At 35.6% G+C, this 24,905-nt stretch overlaps 1 protein-coding gene across 3 annotated transcripts in view; it reads right to left on the minus strand.

The window, feature by feature from the left end:
• CWF19L2 (CWF19 like cell cycle control factor 2) overlaps positions 1 to 24,905 on the minus strand; it is a 143,586-nt gene that overhangs the window by 88,432 nt on the left and 30,249 nt on the right. For all 3 annotated transcript variants that reach the window (XM_033207766.1, XM_033207765.1, XM_033207767.1), the window contains 2 exons: positions 11,915 to 12,008; positions 9,955 to 10,044 (listed from right to left, as the gene is read on the minus strand). In XM_033207766.1, the coding sequence (XP_033063657.1) occupies positions 9,955 to 10,044; positions 11,915 to 12,008 (184 nt within the window). The remainder of the gene's footprint in view (positions 1 to 9,954; positions 10,045 to 11,914; positions 12,009 to 24,905) is intronic.

Genomic DNA, 24,905 nt, shown 5'->3' on the forward strand with positions numbered 1-24,905 from the left:
ACATAGATTATTTACTATTTTTCAGTAGATAGGAACATAATAAATACTATAAGATTTTCCTATGATTCACTGTGATATAGCAAGTGTTTTTCTTTTCTTTCCTTTTTTTCAGTACTGTGGAGTTTCACTCAACTAATTTTATTTCTCTTCCTCATCAATCTTTTTTTTTTTTTTTTTTTTTTTTTTTTTTTTTTGAGGCGGAGTCTCACTCTGTCGCCCGGACTGGAGTGCAGTGGCCGGATCTCAGCTCACTGCAAGCTCCGCCTCCCGGGTTTATGCCATTCTCCTGCCTCAGCCTCCCGAGTAGCTGGGACTACAGGCGCCCGCCACCTCGCCCGGCTAGTTTTTGTATTTTTAGTAGAGACGGGGTTTCACCGTGTTCGCCAGGATGGTCTCGATCTCCTGACCTCGTGATCCGCCCGTCTCGGCCTCCCAAAGTGCTGGGATTACAGGCTTGAGCCACCGCGCCCGGCCATCTTCTTTAACAACTGTCTACTATAATTATTCTATTCAGAACCTCTTTGGTACCTGCATATTTACACACTATGAAATTGAAAACTGTATTTTCAGTTTTTCTAAAATCACATTAAATTTGATTTCTATCTTCAACAATTCATTATGCATTCTACAATATGGTTAATTTTAAAACACATACAAGGAGAAAATTTACTTTGGGTTTGTATGTTTTCCCTTTAAACTGAAAATATATAATTATGTGACATTGTCCCTCCATCTAACCCTTCCCCCTACAAAAAAAAAAAAAAATCTGTAAACAGAACATGTATGAATCCATCCCTACAAGACAAAACCTAAGTCTCAAATGCTACTGAACAGCATAAGGACTCAATATTTTTCATATGCAGTAATATTTCATTTTCCCCTTAAATTTAACAACAGAAAAGGGAATTAAATGCTAATAGTAGAGTTAGTGAGAAAAAAAATAATGAGCATTTGAGGGAATAGAAGCAAACTGGGGAAGGAGAGAGGCTGCTGCTGGGTCATTCTTCCCTCTCTAAGGAAATCAATTAGTTGTGGCTTCAGTATCTGTTACAGAGCCGTGTTCAAAGTCTGAGATAGTCTATGACATAATTCTTCATCCCAAAATTAGATCATTAATAAATATACAATCATAACTATCCAAAAACAAGTACTCTACAATTTCCCTAAATTATTATACTTGAGAAAATAATGTTCATAAAACAATAAAAAAAATTTTTACTACCCCAGAAAGCATTAAGAATTAAATACATCCAGGCCGGGCGCGGTGGCTCAAGCCTGTAATCCCAGCACTTTGGGAGGCCGAGACGGGCGGATCACAAGGTCAGGAGATCGAGACCATCCTGGCTAACCCGGTGAAACCCCGTCTCTACTAAAAAATATAAAAAATTAGCCGGGCGAGGTGGTGGGCGCTTGTAGTCCCAGCTACTGGGGAGGCTGAGGCAGGAAAATGGCGTAAACCCGGGAGGCGGAGCTTGTAGTGAGCTGAGATCCGGCCACTGCACTCCAGCCTGGGCGACAGAGCGAGACTCTGTCTCAAACAAACAAACAAAAAAAGAATTAAATAAAGATTATTTTTGTGGTAGACAAATAAGGCTTACAGATAGTAGTCATAAATAGAATAGCTTTTCCTTTGGCAAAGGTACAAATGGTAACAGGATCCCAAAATAATGGCTATAGCCTCAGAACATTCTGTGGATGCGTAGATTGCACTAGGCCCTATTCAATACCTCCATATTTCTATACTTTTCCTTTGAAGCACCGTCAAAGGACTGTAATTATATATTTGTAAAATTAATCTTATTTGTATGTTCTCTTTCCTGACAGAAAGCTTTTATAAGGAGTATATGATGTCTGAATTAAGATCTCAAGGATATACAGAAGGTAACTACAAGAAAAATATTCCAGGCAAAGAAAGACTATGTAAAGGCGCTGAGGCAGGAGAGAAAACAGCTACTTAAGATGTCAAGACAAGAGATGATGGTCATCTTAGTGTGGTACATATAAAAAACAAAGAGCAGAGTTAAGAAATATTTAGCAGGTAAAACTGACACCATTTCACAATGAATTTTACGTGAGGTATGAGACTACAGAACAGATAGATTCTGTATGCTAATACTAGTTTGTATTTATATATCATTTGCTTTATTTTTGCTTAAAATATTTGCTCTTATAGTAATACTCTATTTCAAGAAATAAGCCCTCTAGTAACGCCTAAGATGATATTTCTAACTGCACAGCACAGAAATGAGGGATACTTTAAGGAGAGTTAAAAAATACAGGCTGAACTGTATAGAAAATAGGTACATCTATTGACCTGTTTTACTTGGCTGGGGAAAAAACTAGCTAACTGACTAAAAGGAAATAATACTTTTGCACACCTACTCTGTGTCAAGCAAGACTATACCTCAAGTAAAGTGTGCCTACAGTAACATGGCAAGGTAAATAGAATAAATACAAAGCTACAATAATGTTTACTTCAGATTTAAAATATTTGGCCTAGAAAATTGAGAGTGCAAAGGCCTTCTACAAAGAAGGAACTGCAAAGTATTCGCTGAGTAAAGGTCAAACCTCACTGTTTAAATATTAAAAGTAAACCACAAGCAAGTTTTTTACAGTCTTTGTTACTTTTTTTCTGTTGTACTATGCTTAGGGGATCAACTGCAGAGATTGGGATGCTAAAACATTTTTAAAAAGACACAGTCTTAAGAGTTCACATATTCTGGGAATCACAGCAATGACAAGTGAACTTGTGAACACAGTGAACGATGCACCCAAGAATCAGATCTAAAAGACAGTGTTAAAGCAGTAAGTGAATCTGGTCAAACTACTACTGGAAATACTTCAAATAACTAGTCAAGTACCTGATTTATTCATTTAAAATGAATGTATCTATTTATTAACATTTCTCTATGGCCCTTAGTTAATTCTTCAATTTCTTTAAAGAACTGAACCCTCTCTACGTACATGAACAGGGATCAAAATGCGTTTCTCTTCTTTATCAGCAGTGTAGACAAAACTTTAAAGCTACTACACCATTAGGCAAAGATTATTTCCTTCTGTGTTATAAATGTTGAGCTTAATTTCCTGCATTATCTTTTCTTATAAAGTAGAGAGCTAAATTCCTTTAGATTAAATGTATACATAATGTGACTCAGTTGAAGAATTACTAACAGGCCCAAGTTATGGAAGGGCAGATTAGGACTAACATATTAAAGAATTAGGATTAGATTTTTCCTGATATAAAACTAGCAATATCCAAAACTCAGTGAGACCTCATCACTCGGTATTCAAGCACAAGTTAGATGGAGAAGTTATGTGGTTGGCTTAATGTTAAAATAAAGAAGCTGCACTTGTGTGATGGCCAGACTAGATGATGTAGAAGATCATGGACCATTTTTAAGATTTACAATAAAATACTACAGAGAATAAAAGACATTGATAAAACACGTATTTCCGTATGTCTTGGTTGTCTACAAGATGTCAAGTATTACTCCACATACTAGATATGAACTGAAAGAATAACCCTTGTCCTAAATACTAAACAGTTCACCCTCTAAAGGAGGAGGGATAAGCAAACTAATAATTAAAAGTGCTGATGGTTTTTCACTAAAGCCAAAATGATATTCATAGATATGTGAATGAAGAGATTTACCTTATTCCTATAACTTAATACTTCCAACAAACGAGCTAAGCAATGAAATAATTCTTCCCTGTGCAAGCGTTCTATGCATGGGGTTTTCTTTTCTCTCAAAGAGCAAAATTTCCATCAGAAGTATTACACGATTTTCCTCTAGAACATCATCAAATCTCCATAGTAGTAAACAACTTTGTATTCCACTCTAATTTCTAAAAAAACCACTTCGAAAGGTAATCAAGGCCCTGGATCTGATGGAATAAATTACTTTAGTTGCAGTAGAGAATTATTTCAGAATTGTTGGCAAAGATTTGTTTTATATGTGTATATACTTAGTAAAGCTTGAACCAGATGTGCAAATGTGCTTGAACCTTCTCTGCAGAGAAGATGAAAACATGCTTATCTGGTCCAAGAATCCTTAGGAAAAAAAAAAAAACTTTCTATTTGAAGTTTCAAAGAGCTATACAGTTCCCCAAAGAGACTAACAAACAGAAATTATATTTTGTATGATACTTGAAATACTAATCTACTGAGTACTGAAGCCCACTGCTCAAAGATAGGAGGAGCTAGAAATTTTTAAAACATGAGTAACATCAGAGTCACGTGCACAAGAGATGAGATATAGCCTGTCAATTATTCTGTCATATCCTCAAAACCATAGGGGAAATGTTATTTAACAGAATATCTGCTTCAAATTTTTTCCTTCTGTTCCAAGCCACAAACCAGCTAAACATTTCAAGGAAGGTTTACCTATGTGTCTCCTTTTGCTTGCCTAAGATACTTGAAAACTGATTTTACATTAAACAACTGCACAGGATAATGGAAAAAGCACTTCACTTTAGGAGGTGTATGGAATAAAATCTGGAGGGACATGGCCAACCGTAGTCAAAAGATGAGAAGAAAATGGTCACTTCATTTGATAGGGTCAGCAAAGCTTGACTACAAGAAGTAACACAAAAATCTCAGGCTTTGGTCTATTCTTTTATAAGAGTGTGGTGTGTATGCGTGTGTGTGCGTGTGTGCACGCGTGCGTGCACACTCACACACATATATATACATACACTATCATAAAACAGCAAGGTATATTCTCACTGGTTGGGGTCCCATACTTTCTGATCCATTATTCTGTTAATTGTACAAAGATCCCTCTTGCTATGGGGGGACCTTAACCTGCCTAAAACTGTTAATTTCCCTTAGATGGTTAAGTAACTTTGCAACTCTGAGATTAAAAAATAAATAAAACTTAACCTTTTATATTGCGTTTAGATAAAAGTATAGTAATAGCTCTGCAACCTTTTCTGATATAAAATTTATTTCACTTTAATGCAGGAAACACATTTTTAATGGCACTCACATTCATTTATAATGACTTGTTCATTACAACTTAAGAATGTGTGTGTTTGTCTTTTTGAAGGTATTTGAAACCTTAAGTGAACAAGCTATACAAAGCTAGTAACCGCTTTAAAATTTTATAATTTAATTAAGCTAACCAAGAAAATGGTAAAGAATTTTAGTCTGATATATTTCTTAAAATAATTGAGGAATTTGCTAAATTTACCAAGAGTATTTAATGCTTAAGGAAGGGCAGGTTATTTAAGCTAATAAATTTAATAAATATGCTAATTAAAATTAAGTATTCCTTCCTATACTCACATATATTTAATGCCCTTCAGATATTTTAAAACCCTAATTATCAAAAATTCTGCTTTTTCTATTCCAGAATATATGATAATGAAAGTAAAATAGAAGAGTACTTATGATTCATATTTTATTTTCTTCAATAGGCCTAATATTTAAAGACAGGGACAAAGGCAGAGATGGATTGTCAAAAGATCAAAATGGAACAATGGTCTCTTAGTCCTATCGACTGGAAGTCATTCTAGCGGCCTCAGCACTGTTCCCATGATGCTTGTGCTATCAGGCTGTGGAACAGTTACGTCACTACAGTTGTCTGAAATGAACAGTATTTGATATAAAGAAATTTTTCTTACAAAGATAATTTCTCAACCAACCAAATCAAAGGGGGAAAAAAACGCCTGATTCAGGAATACCCTGAAGTCCAGCCACAGCTTTAGAACCTTTAATAAAACTGACAAGTGCCAGGAAAGAAACAGGTATAAATGAGAAGGTGGTAACAAGTATACACATACATATGTAATTTGAAAAGATACATGCCATAGAGAATACTTCAAGAATCTTCGAGGTTTCTGACAAACATACTCTTACCACATGATCCAGCAACTGCATTCCTTGATATTTATGCAAAGGAGTTTTCTGTCTTCTTGGTTTTTTGTTTTTTGAGATGGAGTCCTGCACTGCTGCCTAGGCTAGAGTACAGTGGCATAATTGCAGTTCATTGCAACCTCCGCCTACCAGGTTCAAGGAATTCTTCTGCCTCAGCCTCCCCAGTAGTTGGGATTACAGGTGCCCACAACCATGCCCAGCTAATTTTTGTATTTTTAGTAGAGACAAGGTTTCGCCATGTTGGCCAGGCTGGTCTTGAACTCCTGACCTCAAGCAATCTGCCCATCTCAGCCTCCCAAAGTGCTGGGATTACAGGCGTGAGCCAGCGCGCCCAGCCTACCCAAAGGAGTTGAAAACTTCTGTCTACACAAAAAAACTGCACACAGATGTTTATAGCAGTTTTATTCATAACTGCAAAAACTTGGATGCACCAAGATGTCCTCCAATAGTGAATGAAAAAGTAAAATGTGCCACCTACAGACCATGAAATTATTATTCAGCACTAAAAAGAAACGAGTTATGAAACCATGGAACGACAGAGAGGAATCTTAAATACGTATTAGAAACCAATCTGAAAATGCTACATACTGTATGATTTCAATTACGTGACATTCTGGAAAAGGCAAAACTATGGAGAATAAAAAGAATCCAGGTTGCCAGGGGTTAAGGGATAGGGAGGCATGAACAGGTGGAACACAGAGGATTTAGTACAGTGAAACTACTCTGTATGATACTACAATGGTGGATACATGTCATTACACATTTATTCAAACCCAGAGAATGTACAATACCAAGAGAGGACCTTAATGTAAACTATAGACTTTGGGTGATATAATGTGTCAATGCAGGTTCATCAATTGTAACAAACGTACTCCTCCGTTAGGGGCTACTGATAATGGGGGAGGCTGTGCTTATGTAGGGGCAGGAAGTATATGGGAAATCTGTGTACCTTCCTCTCAATTTTGCTGTGAACCTAGCACTGCTCTAAAAAATAAAATCTTAAAAAGAAAAATGTCTTTGAGGTTTCAAAAATGGAAAATGTTGCAACTGTATGAGAGAATTAGAAAACGGCCATAATGAAGAAGGGTGATGTCTGGCACAAATAATAAATAGCATAGGTAAATGTGAAAGAGACACTGGTTATGTGTAAGACAGTCTTGGAGGTAGCACCGGAAAACGGGGCCATACTGTGGAAGGCTATGCTGCAGGAAGACCTGGTACTTACAATTAGCACTAATAAACCACTTAAAGTTTCAGAGTACAAAATTAGTTAACCACAAGGACACCTGAAAACAGTAATGTGGCAAAAGTGTGTAAGATCAACTTCACAGTACACCTAGTTCTAGCTATCCTCCCAGTCCCTACTTTTTAATCTTACCAGTAATTTCTCACTCTCCATTCTTTAATCTGTGTAAGAAACTTTTAAAAAATATTAGGTACCACAACTTAGAGTAAACAGCCATTTTCATAAACATACTCTGTATAATGTTATCTAAGTCATGAATGACTTCAGCCTGAAGAAAATTCTAGGGAAGTTGACTTTATACATTCTCATCTCCTCCCGCACTGACAGTAAATTATGTAAATTAATCTTTGAGAACAGACCTTTAAAATCAGTTATAAACTTCATTATATCCCAAACCTGATTCTCAAAAGAGCTGCTTTGTCCTTCACCATCATAAGGAGGTATCATGTAAACACAAGTACTTTCATGCGTTTAAATCCTTGCCCTGCACTTAATAGTTGTATACCTGAACAAGTTACTTAACCCTCTGTGCCTCAGTTTCTTGATCTATAAATCTGTAATAATAACATGAACTATCTCAAAGGATACTGTGAAAATTGCATGAGTTATTTTGGGGGAAGGGGGAGGATCTTGTTTTTAGTGTTTTTGTTTTTATTTATTTATTCATTCTTTTTTTTAGAGACAGGGTCTCACTCTGTCATCTAGACTGGAGTGCAGTGGTGCAATCATGGCTCACTCAGCTGTTGAACTCAGCTGTTCAACTTCTATCTACATTTATGCCTGTGATTATTTCATGCAGTATCATAGATTTAAATATCACCTATATGTTAATAACTCCCAAATTTCTATCTCCAGCACAAAGGACTTTTCCCCAACTACCCAATTCTATCTTTTCCCTACTCCCAACCATCCAACTGCCTACTTGACATCTCTACTTGTTCCACATCTAACAGGCATCCAAACTCATATCCAAAACAGAATCTCTGATTTGTCCCAAAACCTATTCTTCCTCTTTCTTCCACAACTCAAATAACAGCTATTCTTTCAGCTGCTCAAGCGAAAAACCTTGGAGTCCTCTTTGCCTCCTCTCTTTATCCCATTACCCACTACCCGCCTAAACCACCATAAAAATCCTGTCAGCTTTTCTTTCAAAATACAACTGCAAGTATTTATAAAATACAAAATGCAATCACTTCTAACCATCTCCATAGCTACTATCTATCTTGGTCAAAGCCACTATCATTTCTTATCTGCATTATTACAAAAGCCCGCCTCTACTTCAGCTTCTGCAAACCGTTCTTAATAGAGAATCCAGAATGGTCCTGTCAAAATATGTTTTCTGCTTAAAACCATTTAATAGTTTCTCACCATCTCAGTCAGAAAAAAAAAAAAAAAAAAAAGCCCACCTCCTTACTATGACTTTCAAAGCTTAACATGATCTGGCCACCTATAGTCTCTCTAACCTGTATCTCCTACTTCCCTCTCTCATTTATTCCACTCCAGCAACACTGGTCTCCTTGCTATTCTTCCTACACATCAGACATATTTCCATCTTTGGGCCTTTAAATCCATTCCCTATGACTACAGCACTCTTCACTCAAATACACAGAAATTCACTCTTCCACTAACTACAAGTCCTTACATAAAGTCCTTACACTTTTTCAAGAGAATTGGCCTGCACATCCCAAGCCACCAACCCACCTGTCACTCAAAATTGCCACTACCTTGCCATAGAGTAACTTTCTGATATACTGTATTATTTTTTAACTTGTTTATCATTTTTATAATTTGTTTCCCTCCCTACCCAAATGAAAGTTCCATGCAGGTAGGTGTTTTTGTTTTGTTCACTAACAGATAGATGAATTAATCATAGACCAAAGTAATTTTTTTTTTTTTTTTTTTGAGACGGAGTCTCACTCTGTCACCCAGGCTGGACTGCAGTGGCTCGATCTCAGCTCATTGCAAGCTCCGCCTCCCAAGTTCACGCCATTCTCCTGCCTCAGCCTCCCGAGTAGCTGGGACTACTGGCACCCACCACCACACCCAGCTAATTATTTTGTATTTTTAGTAGAGACGAGGTTTCACCATGTTAGCCAGGATGGTCTCGATCTCCTGACCTCGTGATCTGCCCACCTCAGCCTCCCAAAGAGCTGGGATTACAGGTGTGAGCCACTGCACCCAGCCAGTAATTTGTTTTATACGAAATGAATATCTAATTCAAGTCCCTCATTCTGAAGGAGACAAGTTAAGGAGCAGTTTGACTCATACAGAAGCAATCAGTAACCAGCACAGTCGAGAATAAAAGCAGGTCTCCTTGGTCTCAGCCTGAGGCTTTTTTCCACCAGGGCACACTGATAGAATGTAAGAGAATACATAGAAAACTAAATTTTTTTAAACAAGCATGCATACACATAAATACACAGACACATATACAGACACATCTCACATTAAAATATTACCACTGCCAGTTGGGCACAGTGACTCACATCTATAATCCCAGCACTTTTGGAGGCCAAGGAGGGTAGATCATTTGAAGTCAGGAATTCAAGACTAGCCTGACTAACATGGTGAAATCCGTCTCTACTAAAAATACAAAAATTAGCCAGGCATGGTGGCACACACCTGTAGTACCAGCTACTCAGGAGGCTGAGGCACAAGAATTGCTTGAACCCAGGAGGCAGAGGTTGCAGTGAGCCAAGATCACGCCACTGTACTCCAGCCTGGGCAACAGAGCAAGACACTGTCTCAAAAAAATAAATTAAATAAAGTATTACCATTGCCCAGTAGTAGTGTTATACAAGGTAATTTTCTCCAAACTTTTATTACTTACCTCTACCCCAGATTTTTTTGGTGTCTGTGTTACAGTTTCTTTGAATTTATTTGCCTTTTCAAGTTGAGCTTTAAGTTGTTCAGCTAATTCCTTCAAAAAGAAAAACAAGTAAAATATGTGCAATATGTAGTTTAATTCTTTACAACAAAATGTTCAAATTTACACAACAGAAGGAAAGATAGTATAACCAACACTCATGTAGCCAACATCTAATTTCAACTACCAACCCACAGCCTAGTATATTACTTTTTAATGAACTTATCTCAGTTACAAACTCCTTGAATACCTGTGACGTGTTTATGCTTCAAAGATAAATAATTACAAGGACATATATTTTGGAGGAGATAGATGAAGGAATACATAACCTTAATGACATTTTAATAATTACTAAATATTATAAAAGTTCAATATTTTGGCTTCAGTTATTGGTAACAAAAAAGCTATCACAAGATTTAAAATGGTACCTTCTTTATTGTTGATAATTTGGATGAAAATTCTGAATATATTTCATTTTTACTCTAGGAAACTTATAGAAATTTATATAAAACAACTGTCATATAAAGCAATAAACCATGAAGTAATAAATTCAATAAGTAATGTATGTGACATGCGAAGACCAGCAAGCGCCACCACAGTGCTCTTCTTGAACACAAGACACATATTTCACCCTTTTACCTAGATGACCTCTCTTGCACTATTTTAACTCATTCCTCCATACTTTCAAAGCTCAAACTTTATTTTCTTGCTATCATTATTGTTATTTTCCTGACCAATTTCTAGGATGAGTGGAAGTTCAGTGTTTCCAAGGATCAGATTCAAAGAGAGCAGCATATGCAAGATATGCCCTTTATTAGACATAACACAGAAATACCTTGTTTGGTTACCATTTGTTCTACTACAGTATTGTACTAACAGTTTGCCAAAACATAAGATTCCCTAAAGATCCCTTATATTTGGGTTTGAGATGAGTGCATACATATGACCATGACCGAATCTATTCTATCAAGATGTGGAATATCTGGCTGTGCTATTCTGCTATGTGCACTTTAATATATACATCTCACTGTACATTATTTTAATATGCATGTGACAGTAAATGAATGGACGAATGGATAAATGTAGCTCTTACCAAATCATCCCTATTTCTTACAATTCTGAGGTAAATTAGTCGTAAATCAAACATTACTACAGGAATTAAATGAGTTAGCCTACACAAAGCATCTAACACAGTATCAGGCACAGCACATTTACTGCAAACTTGAATGACTTAATCCTCCTTTTTTAGGTTCCTAAGTAATTTGGAAAAGTAAAAAACATTCTTAAAAATACATGACAAAAATGAGGTGGAAAAAGTGACATCTTTATCTCCCTTAAATATGCTCAGTGAGTTAGAAATGCAGGAAGAAAGCAAATAACAAAGTAAAAAAAGAAATTTAAAAGCATGAAGTTCCTTAGGATCTTAAATTTCAGAGATCTGACAGAGAAAGTAGATCATTTATTTACAAGTAGGCAGATAGTATTACAGAAAGGTTCAAGAATTTTTTTTTCTTTTTTTTGAGACACAGTCTCACTTCGTCGCCCAGGCTGGAGTGCAATGGCGTGATCTTGGCTCACTGCAATCTCCATCTCCCAGGTTCAAGCGATTCTCCTGCCTCAGCCACCCCAGTGGCTGTGATTACAGGCACATGCCACCACATCAGGCTAATTTTTGTATTTTTAGTAGAGACAGGGTTTCACCATTTTGGCCAGGCTGGTCTCAAACTCTTGACCTCAAGTGATCCTCCTGCCTTGGCCTCCCAAAGTGCTGGGATTACAGGCCTGAGAATTTCCTTCAGGAATCAATAATCAACAGCTATTTTCACAGTGTGCTATATCCACACTACTAAGGAACTTCTAAAATTACTCATAAGAAGTTAAATATTTAATCACTATTCTCCAAAACAACATCTAAGAGTCTTACCATATTCCCCATCATCTCTGCTTTGATAATCTTGGCTCCCAACTTGTTCTTCTCATCAACACTCAGGATGTGAATGGACTCATGCTCTGGACTTCTATAGGAACAGGACAGATTAACAGCATATGAAATATAGGTGTAATGCAAGCAATAACATCAAAACTCAAATGTTATTTTAACTGACCTCAACAAAGCATGCTGCACCAATAGGAGATCATGATTGTAATACATGTAAATTAAACTAAATATTCTTCTATAAATCGATAGTTTAAAATTATCTGTTACAATGCCACAATCAACTATGGCAGTTATAATAACTGATCAAAATCCCAATAACAATGAGATATACAGTATTTATCAACTCTTCTTAATATCCCCATGCTCATTATTTCAAAAAAGAAACAAACAAAAAACTAGAACCAGGCCATAATTCTATACATCTTTGGAAACTTTTCTCATTTCACATGATAAGTTGTTAATAATCTAAGAAACTATATTTAACTGCATTCAAAGAATAAAAGCAATGATCATGTGCTTTTTTGTAAACTAAGTCCAGAACATAACATATAGTCAAATAATATAAACTAGTTTAAACCTGATATCATGTGCCAAACCTATACTATGGAAGTATCACACAAAAAAAGAAACCGCCATCCAAGGTCAGATTTCTCTAGCTTACTGCCTTAAGAAATAATTCAAGGCTACAGTGCAGGACAGTGATCTCAGTCAAGAGCCTGAAGGACTTCTGAGTAAAGGAGACATAGCCAGGAGTCCAAGAATTCCAAGGCAGCTAGAATTCACAGAACAGAGTACCAAAGAAGAGAAAGCTGCACCATAAGAAAATCCCAGAGAACTGCACAGGGTTCCCCTTGAGTACTCAGCAAGAAACTACCTGCAGTCAGGGAAAGAACCAGCCGAAGGATTGGAGGTAGAGTACTTGGCACTCCTAGGAACTGCATGTTCAGTCGCGCTAGCCAGACTAGGAAATCATGTCACTCAAAAAGCACTAGACAAAGTATTAACAGTCTTGCTTCATTAGTGGGAAACAGCATGCCCTAGACTAAATGCTGCTCTGGGTCCACCTAAAAAAATGTTAAAACGAAAGTTAAAAGGATCAAATGGTTTCCAATTAACCATATTCCAGAACAAAGTTCAGGAGTATTTATAGAAATTCAGAAATGTCTAGCACTCAACAAGGTAGTCTGTAAAACTTAGTATCTAATCAACGATGATCAGACAGGCAAATAAGTAGAAAAACACCCATAATTAGAACACAATGCTATCAGTCAAAATCAACCCAGAACTGACACAGATGTAAAAAACAGCAGGCAAGGATACTAAAAGTGATTATTATAACTGTGTTCCATATGTTCAAAAAGTCAGACACAACAAAGATATGAAAAAGATCCAAAATAAACTTTTACAGATGAAAACTACAATGTGTGAGATAAAAAGTATACTGCATAAGATTAATGGAAAATTAAACTGCAGAAGTAGAGTTTGGTGAACTTGAAGCAATTTTCTGCATGAAAAATGGAACACAGAAAAGAATCTGTAAAAATGGACATGGATGCAGCTGGAAACCATCATTCTCAGCAAACTATCGCAAGAACAGAAAACCAAACACCGCATGTTCTCACTCATAGGTGGGAACTGAACAATGAGATCACTTGGACTCGGGAAGGGAAACATCACACACTGGGGCCTATCATGGGGAGGGGGGAGCGGGGAGGGAATGCACTGGGAGTTTTACCTGATGTAAATGACGAGTTGATGGGTGCTGATGAGTTGATGGGTGCAGCACACCAACATGGCACAAGTATACATATGTAACAAACCTGCACGTTATGCACATGTACCCTAGAACTTAAAGTATAATAATAATAAAATAAAATAAAATAAAACATAAAAAAAATGAAAACAGCATCAGAGGGCTGTGGGGCAACCTTAAGTAACACACCATACATGTAACTGAAGATAACTGTTTTAAAAATATATTTGAGGTTTATAAAAAGTATAAGTAAAATGTATGACAACACTAACAGGCAGGAAAGAAAGGCAGAAATGTAAATAAACAATGATAAAGTTCTTACACCATTCAAGAACAGCATATCACTTGAAGACAGACTATGGTAAGTTAAAGGTGTAGTACACCATCAAAGACAAAGCAACCACTATGCTTTTTAAAAAAAATTACAGCAACCAAAGAAATGAAATGGAATCATAAAAATAATCCAAAACAAGTGAGAAAAAGAGGACGAAGTGAACAAAGAACAGATGGGAAAAGTAGAAAACGAATAGCAAAGTTACATATTTGAACCTAATTATATCAGTAACATTACAAATAAATGGTCCAAATACCTAAATTAAAAGGCAGAAATTATCAGATTGATATAAAAGCAAAACTCAACTACAAGAAATGTTCTATAAACACACAGACATAAGTATGTTAAACATAAAAGGATGGAAAAAGATATACCATATTAATGCTAGTCAAAAGAAAGTTGAAATGGCTACATTAATATCAAACAAACAAGATTATGGAGAAAAAATATTACCAGGGACAAAGAAGGTCATTTCATATGAAAAAGAAGTCAATCCAGCAAGAGCGTTTGAATACATGAGCAAAAACTGACAGAAGAGAAATAAACAAATCCACAATCACAGCTATAAATTTCAGTATCTCTCTATCAATATTTGATAGGATAAATATAACAGTTCTCCCTTATCTGCAGGAGTTATGTTCCAAGACCCTCAGTGGAAGCCTGAAATCTTGGATAGTACCAAACCCTATCTATAGCATTTTTTTCCTATATATACATATCTATGTTAAAGTTTGACTTATAAATAAGACACAGTAAGACACTAACAACCACTAATAACAAAATAGTACAATTACAACATTATACTGTAATAAAAGTTATGTGAAGGTGATGCCTCTTGCAAAATACTGTAATATTTTCAGAACATGGTTGACCACGGGTAACTGAAACCTCAGAAAGCAAAACCATGGATAAAGGGGGACTACTATAAACAGAATCGGAAAGCACATGGAAGACTTGAATAATACCATCAACTAACACGCCCAAATGGACATTCATAGAACACACCACCCAACAAGAGTAGAAAACACATTCTTTCCAAGTGCATACAAAACATTTCCAATATACACCATGTTCTAAGCTATAAAAACAGTCTCGGCCGGGCGCGGTGGCTCAAGCCTGTAATCCCAGCACTTTGGGAGGCCGAGACGGGTGGATCGCGAGGTCAGGAGATCGAGACCATCCTGGCTAACACGGTGAAACCCCGTCTCTACTAAAAATACAAAAAACTAGCCGGGCGAGGTGGCGGGCGCCTGTAGTCCCAGCTACTCCGGAGGCTGAGGCAGGAGAATGGCGTGAACCCGGGAGGCGGAGCTTGCAGTGAGCTGAGATCCGGCCACTGCACTCCAGCCTGGGTGACAGAGCGAGACTCCGTCTCAAAAAAAAAAAAAAAGTCTCAATAAATTTAAAGGAATTCAATTTATATAAACTATATTCTTTTATCACAATGAAATTAATTAGAAATCATTAACAAAAGTCTCTGGAAAATTCTCAACTACAATATTTGGAAACTAAATGGCACACTTGTAAATAACCCATGGGTCAAAAATAAGACCAAAGGAAAACTATATAACACATGTCCGAACTGGTGTAATGTTGCTAATTTAGAGGGAAATTCATAGCACTAAATATTTATATTAGAAAAGATCTCAAATCAATCACCTCATCTTACACCTTAAGAAAGCAGAAAAAGAGCAAATTAAAACCAAGTACAAATAAATTCAAAAAACAATAAAAATCAGAGTAAAATAAATAGAAAATAGAAAACCAGTAAATTCAATGAAACCAAAAGCTGATATTTAAGGCAATAAAATTGATAAACCTATAGCCTGACTGATCATAAAACAAAGACATCTAAATTACTAATAGAGAGGTAACAGCACTACACGTTGTAAGCACTTTACAAAAAGATATCCAGATGGCAAATAAGCACATGGAGAGATGTTTGGCATCAGTAGTCATTAGCCATTAGGGGAACACAAATTAAAACCACAATGAGCTACCACCACACATCCACTAGAAGAGCCCAAATTTAAAAGACTGACCATTCCAAGTTCTTACAAGGATCTGGAGAAACTGCAACTCTTATACACTGTTGGTGATCATGTAAAATGGTACAATCACTCTGGAAAACAGTTTAGCAGTTTCTTAGTATTTAAACATAAAGTTACCATATGATCTAGCTACTGCTCTCCTAGGTATATTTATCCAAGAGAAAGGAAAGCATATGTCAATACAAAGACTTGTACATGAAAGTTCAGAATTGTACATAATTTATAACAGCCAAAACCTGGAAACAATCTCAATATTCACCAACGGGAGAATGGAAAAACAAATTGTGATGTATCCACCAATAGTATATTACCCATCAATAAAAAGGAACGGACTACTGACATATGCAACAACATAAATGAAGCTCACAATAATTATGCTGAGTGAAAGAACACAGACCAAAATAAGAGTGCATAACGTATGATCCTATTTACATCCAACTCTAGAAAATGCAAACTACAGCTGACCCTTGAACACCACAGGGGTGAACTGCCCTGGTCCACTTATACACAGATGTGTTTCAGCCAAACGTCAATAAAAAATACAGCATTCATGTGATGCAAAAACTACAGAGTGACATTTTCATACATGTGGGTTCCAACTTGAGTATGTACGACTTTGGTATACTTGAGTGGTCCTAGAACCACCTCCCACGAATTCCAAGGGATAAATGTAGTCTATAATAAAAGAAAGCAGATGTGGTTGCCTAGGAGTGGAGAGCAGGGGTGTGGGAAAGCAGGAAAGAGAGATTATGAAAGGGCACAAAGGCTTTCGGGGGGCTGATGGTTTAATGAGAATACATGCATTTCAAAATATACCAAAATGTACACTTTTGTATATTTGCAGTTTACTATATGTCAATCATACTTCAAAGTTTCTTTAACCCTCAAAGGGAGTAATACATTTTAAAACCAGAGTATAACTAATTTGTCATAATCTTAAATATAAAGGATATATCTGATATTATTAGTTTTCCTGAATTCCCAGATTCTATAATACTCTGAAAATTAACCTTAATCGTATTTTCTACAAATTTGGTTTTCCAAATCAAAACATGATCTACCAACAATATATGAAAATTATTTTTAAATAATTAATTCCTCTGGGAGGGGAATCTTTTAACAGATAGACAGCATTGGAATTAAAAAAACCAATCTCTACAGAAAATCTATAGTAGCCATTTCTTCCCATATTGTTGAAAGGAAAGACAATACTCTGGTGTTTAAGAAATCTAAAATATTTGAGGTAAAGCAACACTAGAAAGTAACATATTTTCATTCCCCTCATATTCTTTCAGTCTACATTTTAAAAAACAATTAAAATGAACAGTAGGGACATTGCATTCATGTAAGCAGGAGAACATTATTGCTTTTTATATGCATCCGTGGGCTGAGTTATTGCTTGTTTTATTAGCTGTACTTTTTTGTATGGAAAATATTTTTCAGTACTTTTTCAAATTAAATGCTAAGGTACATGTCATTTTCATTGTATTGCAAATGTAATTTACCAGAACTTCTGGCAATCTAATCATCTCTCTCTTTTACTTACCAATCAAAACAACTTTCCTGAATTTGCATTCTTTCCCATTCAACTTTCCAAAATTCCCCGCTTTAAAAACTTATGTTTATGTTTATTATGTGGAATTATAGATATTATATTTGTACATGTATGTATAATGCAAATTAAATAACCACAGTTCATGCCCTTTCTAAAGAGCACCAGTACAATTATTCCCCTATGAAGTCGCTTTCTCCAGGGTCTGTCTCTCAAATTCTTGTTTCCTAAGTGAGAAACTTCTTGGGTTCTTTTCCTTCTGCTATTTGTACCTGACCAGGTTTTTCTTTCCAACTAAAGTTATGTCTAGTTCCTCCATTTCTCATCTCAATATCAGTCAACTGAGAAACCAAAGAATCGAAGAAAGGTTCTTTAGGATAAGGAAGAGATTTACCCAGTATTTCTACAATCCTTTCTGTTATTCCAGTAGATGCTTACTATAATCCAGATGTAGAACAAGTTCACACATAATCTTCTATTGAGCTCCATATCCAGAAATAAGTCACCTTGCAAGCAACCTTAAGTCTGATAGGATCAGAAGATTCAAAGACCAAGCCATCCATCAATCCATCTCCTTCTCTTGAGAAATGCTTCAGGACTATTAACACAAACTACTATATCAAATGTCAATATGGCAATAGATTCACGCCTACTAATAGATATGACCAAAAATAAAAGTATAAATACCTAAAAACAGGGTACTAATCAAATTCTGTTTTTTTTTTTTTTTTTTTTTGAGGCGGAGTCTCGCTCTGTCGCCCAGGCTGGAGTGCAGTGGCCAGATCTCAGCTTACTGCAAGCTCCGCCTCCCAGGTTTACACCATTCTCCTGCCTCAGCCTCCCGAGTAGCTGGGACTACAGGCGCCCGCCACGTCGCCCGGCTAGTTTTTGTATTTTTAGTAGAGACGGGGTTTCACCGTGTTAGCCAGGATGGTCTCGATCTCCTGACCTCGTGATCCGCCCGTCTCGGCCTCCCAAAGTGCTGGGATTACAGGCTTGAGCCACCGCGCCCGGCCCAAATTCTCAGTTTCTAATGCAAGCTTCTCATGAAGAACTAAAAGTTATTTCTTTATAATACCAACACCAATCATAACTGACTCTCCATATACAGATCAAGAGGATCACTGATATTCTGGGAATCGTGTCAAAAAAAAAAAAAAAAACACTGACATTAAGTCATTAAGAAAGAATTCCTAAATTTTCTCCCTTGCCACCCACAATCTGTAGCCACACTTTTCCCTTTTTTTTTTTTTTTTTTTTTAACTATTTCCACCCAAAGCTAATCCTTCTACTTTTACAAGTAAACTGGACCCCACATTAACCCGCATTAACCTCAGGGATCTTGCTCAGTTGCCCCATCTATCATCTGTCTATCTGTCTTGCTTCTTTTAAAATGGATACTGACTCTTTTCCATTAAACATGTTCTAGTATAAATACACTTTCCATCTCTACCATTCCGTAACTCTTAATAATTTAGTCTACTAAAATCTGGCTTCTATACCCTCTTTTATTTAAAAAAAAAAAAAAATCCCAGATTAAGTAGCCAAAGAAGTTTGTTATTATCCATCCAAAGGGTACACCTTTGTCATTTTACTTTCCTCTTCCCCTCACTTCCCAGGATGCAAGTTTAGAGATTCAATCAAGGAAGGCCAATGAAGGTAGCTAAAGTCCATTTAAAGCCCACACATTTCCAGACAATAACTAGAATCTCAATGGATCTTTAAAAGTGGTGATTTCCATTGTCATGAAATGGAATACTCCACACAATTTTTTTTAGCATTTTCTAACAAGAATTAAATTGTTTATTAGTAGATGAGGATAAATGACAAAAATATACAAGAATTCTGAACATCTTTTATACTAGTAATCTCAACATTAACAGTTACTTCTACACAATATAACAGTAACAGTTGTCAAGTAAAGACATTTAAATGAATGTTGTTGAGCACAAAGTAACTGAAGAAAATATTATTCTATTTTATTTTGTGAACACCACAGCAACGACACTGTTCTACAGCAAAAATCAGGGAATGGGCTCTTCCTTTCTTTCCCTAAGCATTTATAATGATGAGCAAATGCTTTGAAAGAAACATCACACGACACCTGCAATTATCCTGCAAAAAGAAAGAAAAAAAAAAGCGGCACTATTCACAATAGCAAAGACTTGGAATCAACCCAAATGTCCATCTGTGACAGACTGGATTAAGAAAATGTGGCACATATACACCATGGAATACTATGCAGCCATCAAAAAGGATGAGTTTGAGTCCTTTGTAGGGACATGGATGCAGCTGGAAACCATCATTCTCAGCAAACTACCCCCAGAACAGAAAACCAAATACCGCATGTTCTCACTCATAGGTGGGAACTGAACAATGAGATCACTTGGACTCGGGAAGGGGAACATCACACACTGGGGCCTATCATGGGGAGGGGGGAGGGGGGAGGGATTGCATTGGGAGTTATACCTGATGTAAATGAGGAATTGATGGGTGCTGACAAGTTGATGGGTGCAGCACACCAACATGGCACAAGTATACATATGTAACAAACCTGCACATTATGCACATGTACCCTAGAACTTAAAGTATAATAAAAAATAAAATAAAATAAATAAATATGTAAAATTTTAAAAAGCCCAAACATGTCTCAATTTCAAGAATTACTGCTGTATTTCTGAAGTCCTTTTTATAATTAATTTCCAAAAAGCAAACCCTATTTTCACATTAAAATGTACTCTTTGAAACACACACAGAGACAGAGGTTGAAAACCTTTGAGAAATAAATAATTAAAAGAGCTCTAGCCCAATAACATTTTTAAAACCTGCAATTAGTCATGCATAGTATAACGACATTTCAGTCAATGACAGACCACATATGACAGTGATCTCATAAGATTATAATGCTGTATTATTACTGTACCTTTTCTAGGTTATGTTTAGATACACAAATATTTATCATTGTGCTACAACTGCCAACAGTGCTCAGTACAGTAACATGCTCTACTTTGTAGCCTAGAGGCAACAGGCTGTACCATATAGTGAAGGTATGTACTAAGCTATACCATCTAGGTTTGTCTAAGTATACACTATGCTGTCCACACAATGACAAAATCACCTAATAATGAATCTGCCTAACAACAATTTCTCAGAATATATCCCCATTGTTAAGCCACATATGATTTTACTATTCTTGTGCTGGCAGTGTTCACAGATCCCCCTTATTATTTTCTTACCAATTGCCCTCATATTTGCTTCCTTGCTTAAAGATCTCAAACTATACTCAAAGTCTTCAGAATCTAGCATCCTTCGCTTGCCCTTCTGGGCTACAGTAACAAATTGCCAAGAATGACATCCAAAGATTAAAATATTATATAAAAAGGGTTAGTTTCTGATATTAAACTTGTAAAATCAAAATTAAGGACTTCTCATTAATTTTTGTTCACATTACATACTACTCTAAGTTTGAAATTCCTGGAAATACTTAGTCAATATATTTTCTAACAAAAGAAAAATATATGCAAAAGCACATTTCATTTCTAACAAAAAGTTTAAGGTTCTTAATTGCATGGGCCACTACAGTGGATGTTTTTCTGCTACTTAACATAATCGCAGGGCCTAAAATGAATAAAGGAAAGAGTGATAAATTTGAACATATTTAAGAAAGAATGAATGAAAAAAGAAAAATAGGAAATTACAAATGATGAAAAATCTATTTGCATTACATGACAAATATAAAGAGCTCTCACAAACAAACAATAACTCAAAAAGAGGGTGAAACATATGACTAGTTAACAAAAAAACTACAAATAAACAACACATGAAAGTACGGCAAACTTTACTCATATTTAAAGAAATAAAAATCAAAGAAATAGTCTGTTTCTCAATTACACACATGGCAAACATTTTAAAAGTTCAATAATGCTATCAGCAGGAAGTAGGAGAAAAGTCATTCCCATACATGACTATGAGTTTAAATTGGTTAATACTGCAAAATAAGTAAAAAGTAAAATGCATGTACTCTTCGACCTGACAGTTCCACTCCTTGGAATGTATGTTACAGCTATATTTAAATAGCATGCAAAGATACATACAAAAAATTAAATGCGGAATTGTTTCTTAGAGCAACAAACTGGAAACAACCTAAAATTCCATCAATAGGAAACTGGTGAAAAATATTAGGTTATGCCTAAGTTTTACAATGGAGTATTAAAGAGCCTTTAAAATAAAAAATGTAGGTACATACGGGCTAAAGTAAAAAGATCTTTAAGATATTGGAAAAAAAAGATTTGTGAATGGTATATGCATTGTATAGCTATTTAACACATATACTAAATATATCATGTAAGTTTTTATATGTTTTTTATAAAATTTTATACATTAAGTTAAAAATATATATTACACATTTTCAAATACACTAAAAAATTTAGAAAGACACTACTAACACTGTTAACCTGGCAAATGGGATTAGGGTTAGAAGTGACATGAAAGGTAGATTTACATTTTCATTTTATACTCATCTATGTTTTACATTCTTGTTTTATACTCTTCTGTCTATACTGTTTAAATTTTATACATATACATTTATTAAGATTACAAATGGCATGCTCTAAAAAATAATACTGGTGTATACAGCAAGAAAGTTAAAGATATATGAACAATACATATAAGTAAGTAAAAATCAATTCAACTAATTTTTCCAATCATGACCATTCATATAAAAGATTATCTGTAACAACTTACAGTCTGGTAGACTGACCCATGATATATGGCAATATCCATTTTACAAGACACAAAGTTATTTCCTAGTCCCTCACTGAAAATTCTTCCCTTCTTGCAGCTTATCTTTTTTCCTCTCTCCTATGCCTCTAAACTGATCAACTTTTCTTGTATTCTAACAAAATTACTCTCATGGAGCATATCAATAACTTCTACATAATCAATGTATAAAAGAAAAAGATTTTTCTTTCCAAGCAAATTCAAGGTTCTCCCTTTTTAACCTTACCTGAAAGCAAGCTAAATAGACATCAGACTACAGAGCCTAAGTTCTGCAAATAACTAATTACATAATAATATCAATAGTAACAATAACGGCTAAGATTTATGGAGCCCTTACTAAGTGTCAGATACTATGCTAAGTTTTTCATACACATTAACTCACACGACAACCCCATGAAGCAGATCCCGTTGGTATCATGGTTTAAGATAAGGAAACAGAAGCACAGCAAGGTCAAGTATCAACTCTTACGAACAGTCATAGACCCAGGAAATGCTTAAGTGTTATACACAGGATTGCTAGATAAAATACATGACACTTGGCTAAATTTGAATTTCAGGTAAATAACAACTTTTTTTTTTGCATACATATATCCAAATATTACAAGGAATTTATTTTTTATTTTAAAATAATCTGGAAACCCTAGTTACATAACACTGTGTAAGTCACAACCTGAGTTCCCCTCAGTTTCTGCATCTGCAAAATATAGGGGCTCAGCCTATTTCTTCTAGTTCTAAATCACGTCTATGATTTTTTTTCTAGTTCTAAAATTCATCAGTCCTAAAACTCTCTAGAATTCTAGCATTTTATAAAAAACGCAACATATTCCCAGGATAATGTTCAGACAAATGAATAACTTCTAACAATCTTTCACTGGATCTTTCCAGGCATTCTTTAAGGTCCTGTCGTCTTGGTCTCCTACTTTACAACCACACTACATTCTCAGGAATCTTTTTTTTTGGATGATTCCTAGATTTTTTTTCCCCTCTCTAGCCAATCGCAGAATTCATAGAAAGCCTCAAACCCTCTGTACTATCAAATCAACACAATGAACAGAAATTACTGTCTTCAAAGGAAAAATTACATATATACATACATATATATACACACATATATAGCTTTTCGTGAGTGCTGTCTTCAAAGCAAAAAACTGTATATATATACACACACACACATACATACACAGCTTTTAGTGAGTGCCTGTATTATAGTGTATCTATTAGAAGCTTACAACTTAAATAAGACATACAAGTATGCAGCAATCAGACAACCAGTTGGAATACTAATTGTGTGGTATTACTTTGCAGACATGTTCCTTAGCTAGAATCACAGAAGAAGGCCTTCAGATCATCCAAACTCTAACCCAATCCTAATGGTATCAGGAAATAAGAGCCTCATTCCCATAGCGACTGGTAACTGGAAACAGTCTACCACCCCAGGGTACCTGGAGTGAAGACTGGACAATTATATATGCACACAGCCTTAGACACTAACCCCTGCCATGTTTGTTTAGTCAATACAATTGGATTTCTCCTTCCATTTCCTGGGAGGAAAGCCCTGACGTGAACCAGAGTTCATTTGACTGGGGCTTAATCACTCAGTTCAGATTTTGCCAGCTTCCTCCCACTGAAAATTATACACTGAGTTTTATAATCCACTGCTTCAGATGGAGTCATTAACAAAAGTGATTTATCAGATTCACAACCCCAAACCACAGTGCTTTTATCTACTACAACCACAGGTTTCTATTATTTCCTAAAACCTCTTCCTTTAGTGTCCCAATCATTTGGTGCTATTTTAAAACATATTTTAATGATCATTCAAGTGTAAGTTATTACCCTTTGGACACTTGTTTTTTTGTTTTGTTTTGTTTTGTTTTTTCTGGTTATCTCCAACAGGACCAGCAAATTTCTAAAGCAAATTCTCTCAGGTTTAGTCCCGTTCAACCTGGGTTTCCTCATCTTCTGACCCAGCCCTACATAAGTGCAACATATATTTTACATTTAAAACTCTAACATTATCTTTAAAATCTGTCAATTGCCCAAAGTGGATTATTTCTTTCTCTGTGCAAAATAACAACCATAATTCATGCTCCCCTCTGCAAGATCTCTGGCATGTATTTGTCACTTTATATTTAGGCTGTGGCAGCATGTTTTCCTTTTGTCTCCTAGACTTCCTGTAGATATGCAGTATTTATGATTATGATTATACTCAACAATAAGATAATTTCCTTAGAAAGTAATGGCATTGGTAACAAAATCTACCAAAATATCTCCTGCTGCACATACATTTAAACCTTAACTCATTCAGTTTTTTAAATTGCAAAGAAGCAACATATTTTGAACAAATATAGCTACTGAATTCTTTCAGCTCTTTAAAAAAAAAAAAACCTATGAAATAAAATGCAATCCATAACACAATACTGCATTGTTAAATCTGCATCTCTTACCCCTTCTATCAATTTTAAGAAATGTGAGACCATAGTCATAGCTAATAAATGATGTTCTAA

The sequence above is a fragment of the Trachypithecus francoisi genome, unplaced genomic scaffold (assembly GCF_009764315.1).
Source record: "Trachypithecus francoisi isolate TF-2019V2 unplaced genomic scaffold, Tfra_2.0 Lachesis_group8, whole genome shotgun sequence".
Taxonomy (NCBI): Eukaryota; Metazoa; Chordata; class Mammalia; order Primates; family Cercopithecidae; genus Trachypithecus; species Trachypithecus francoisi.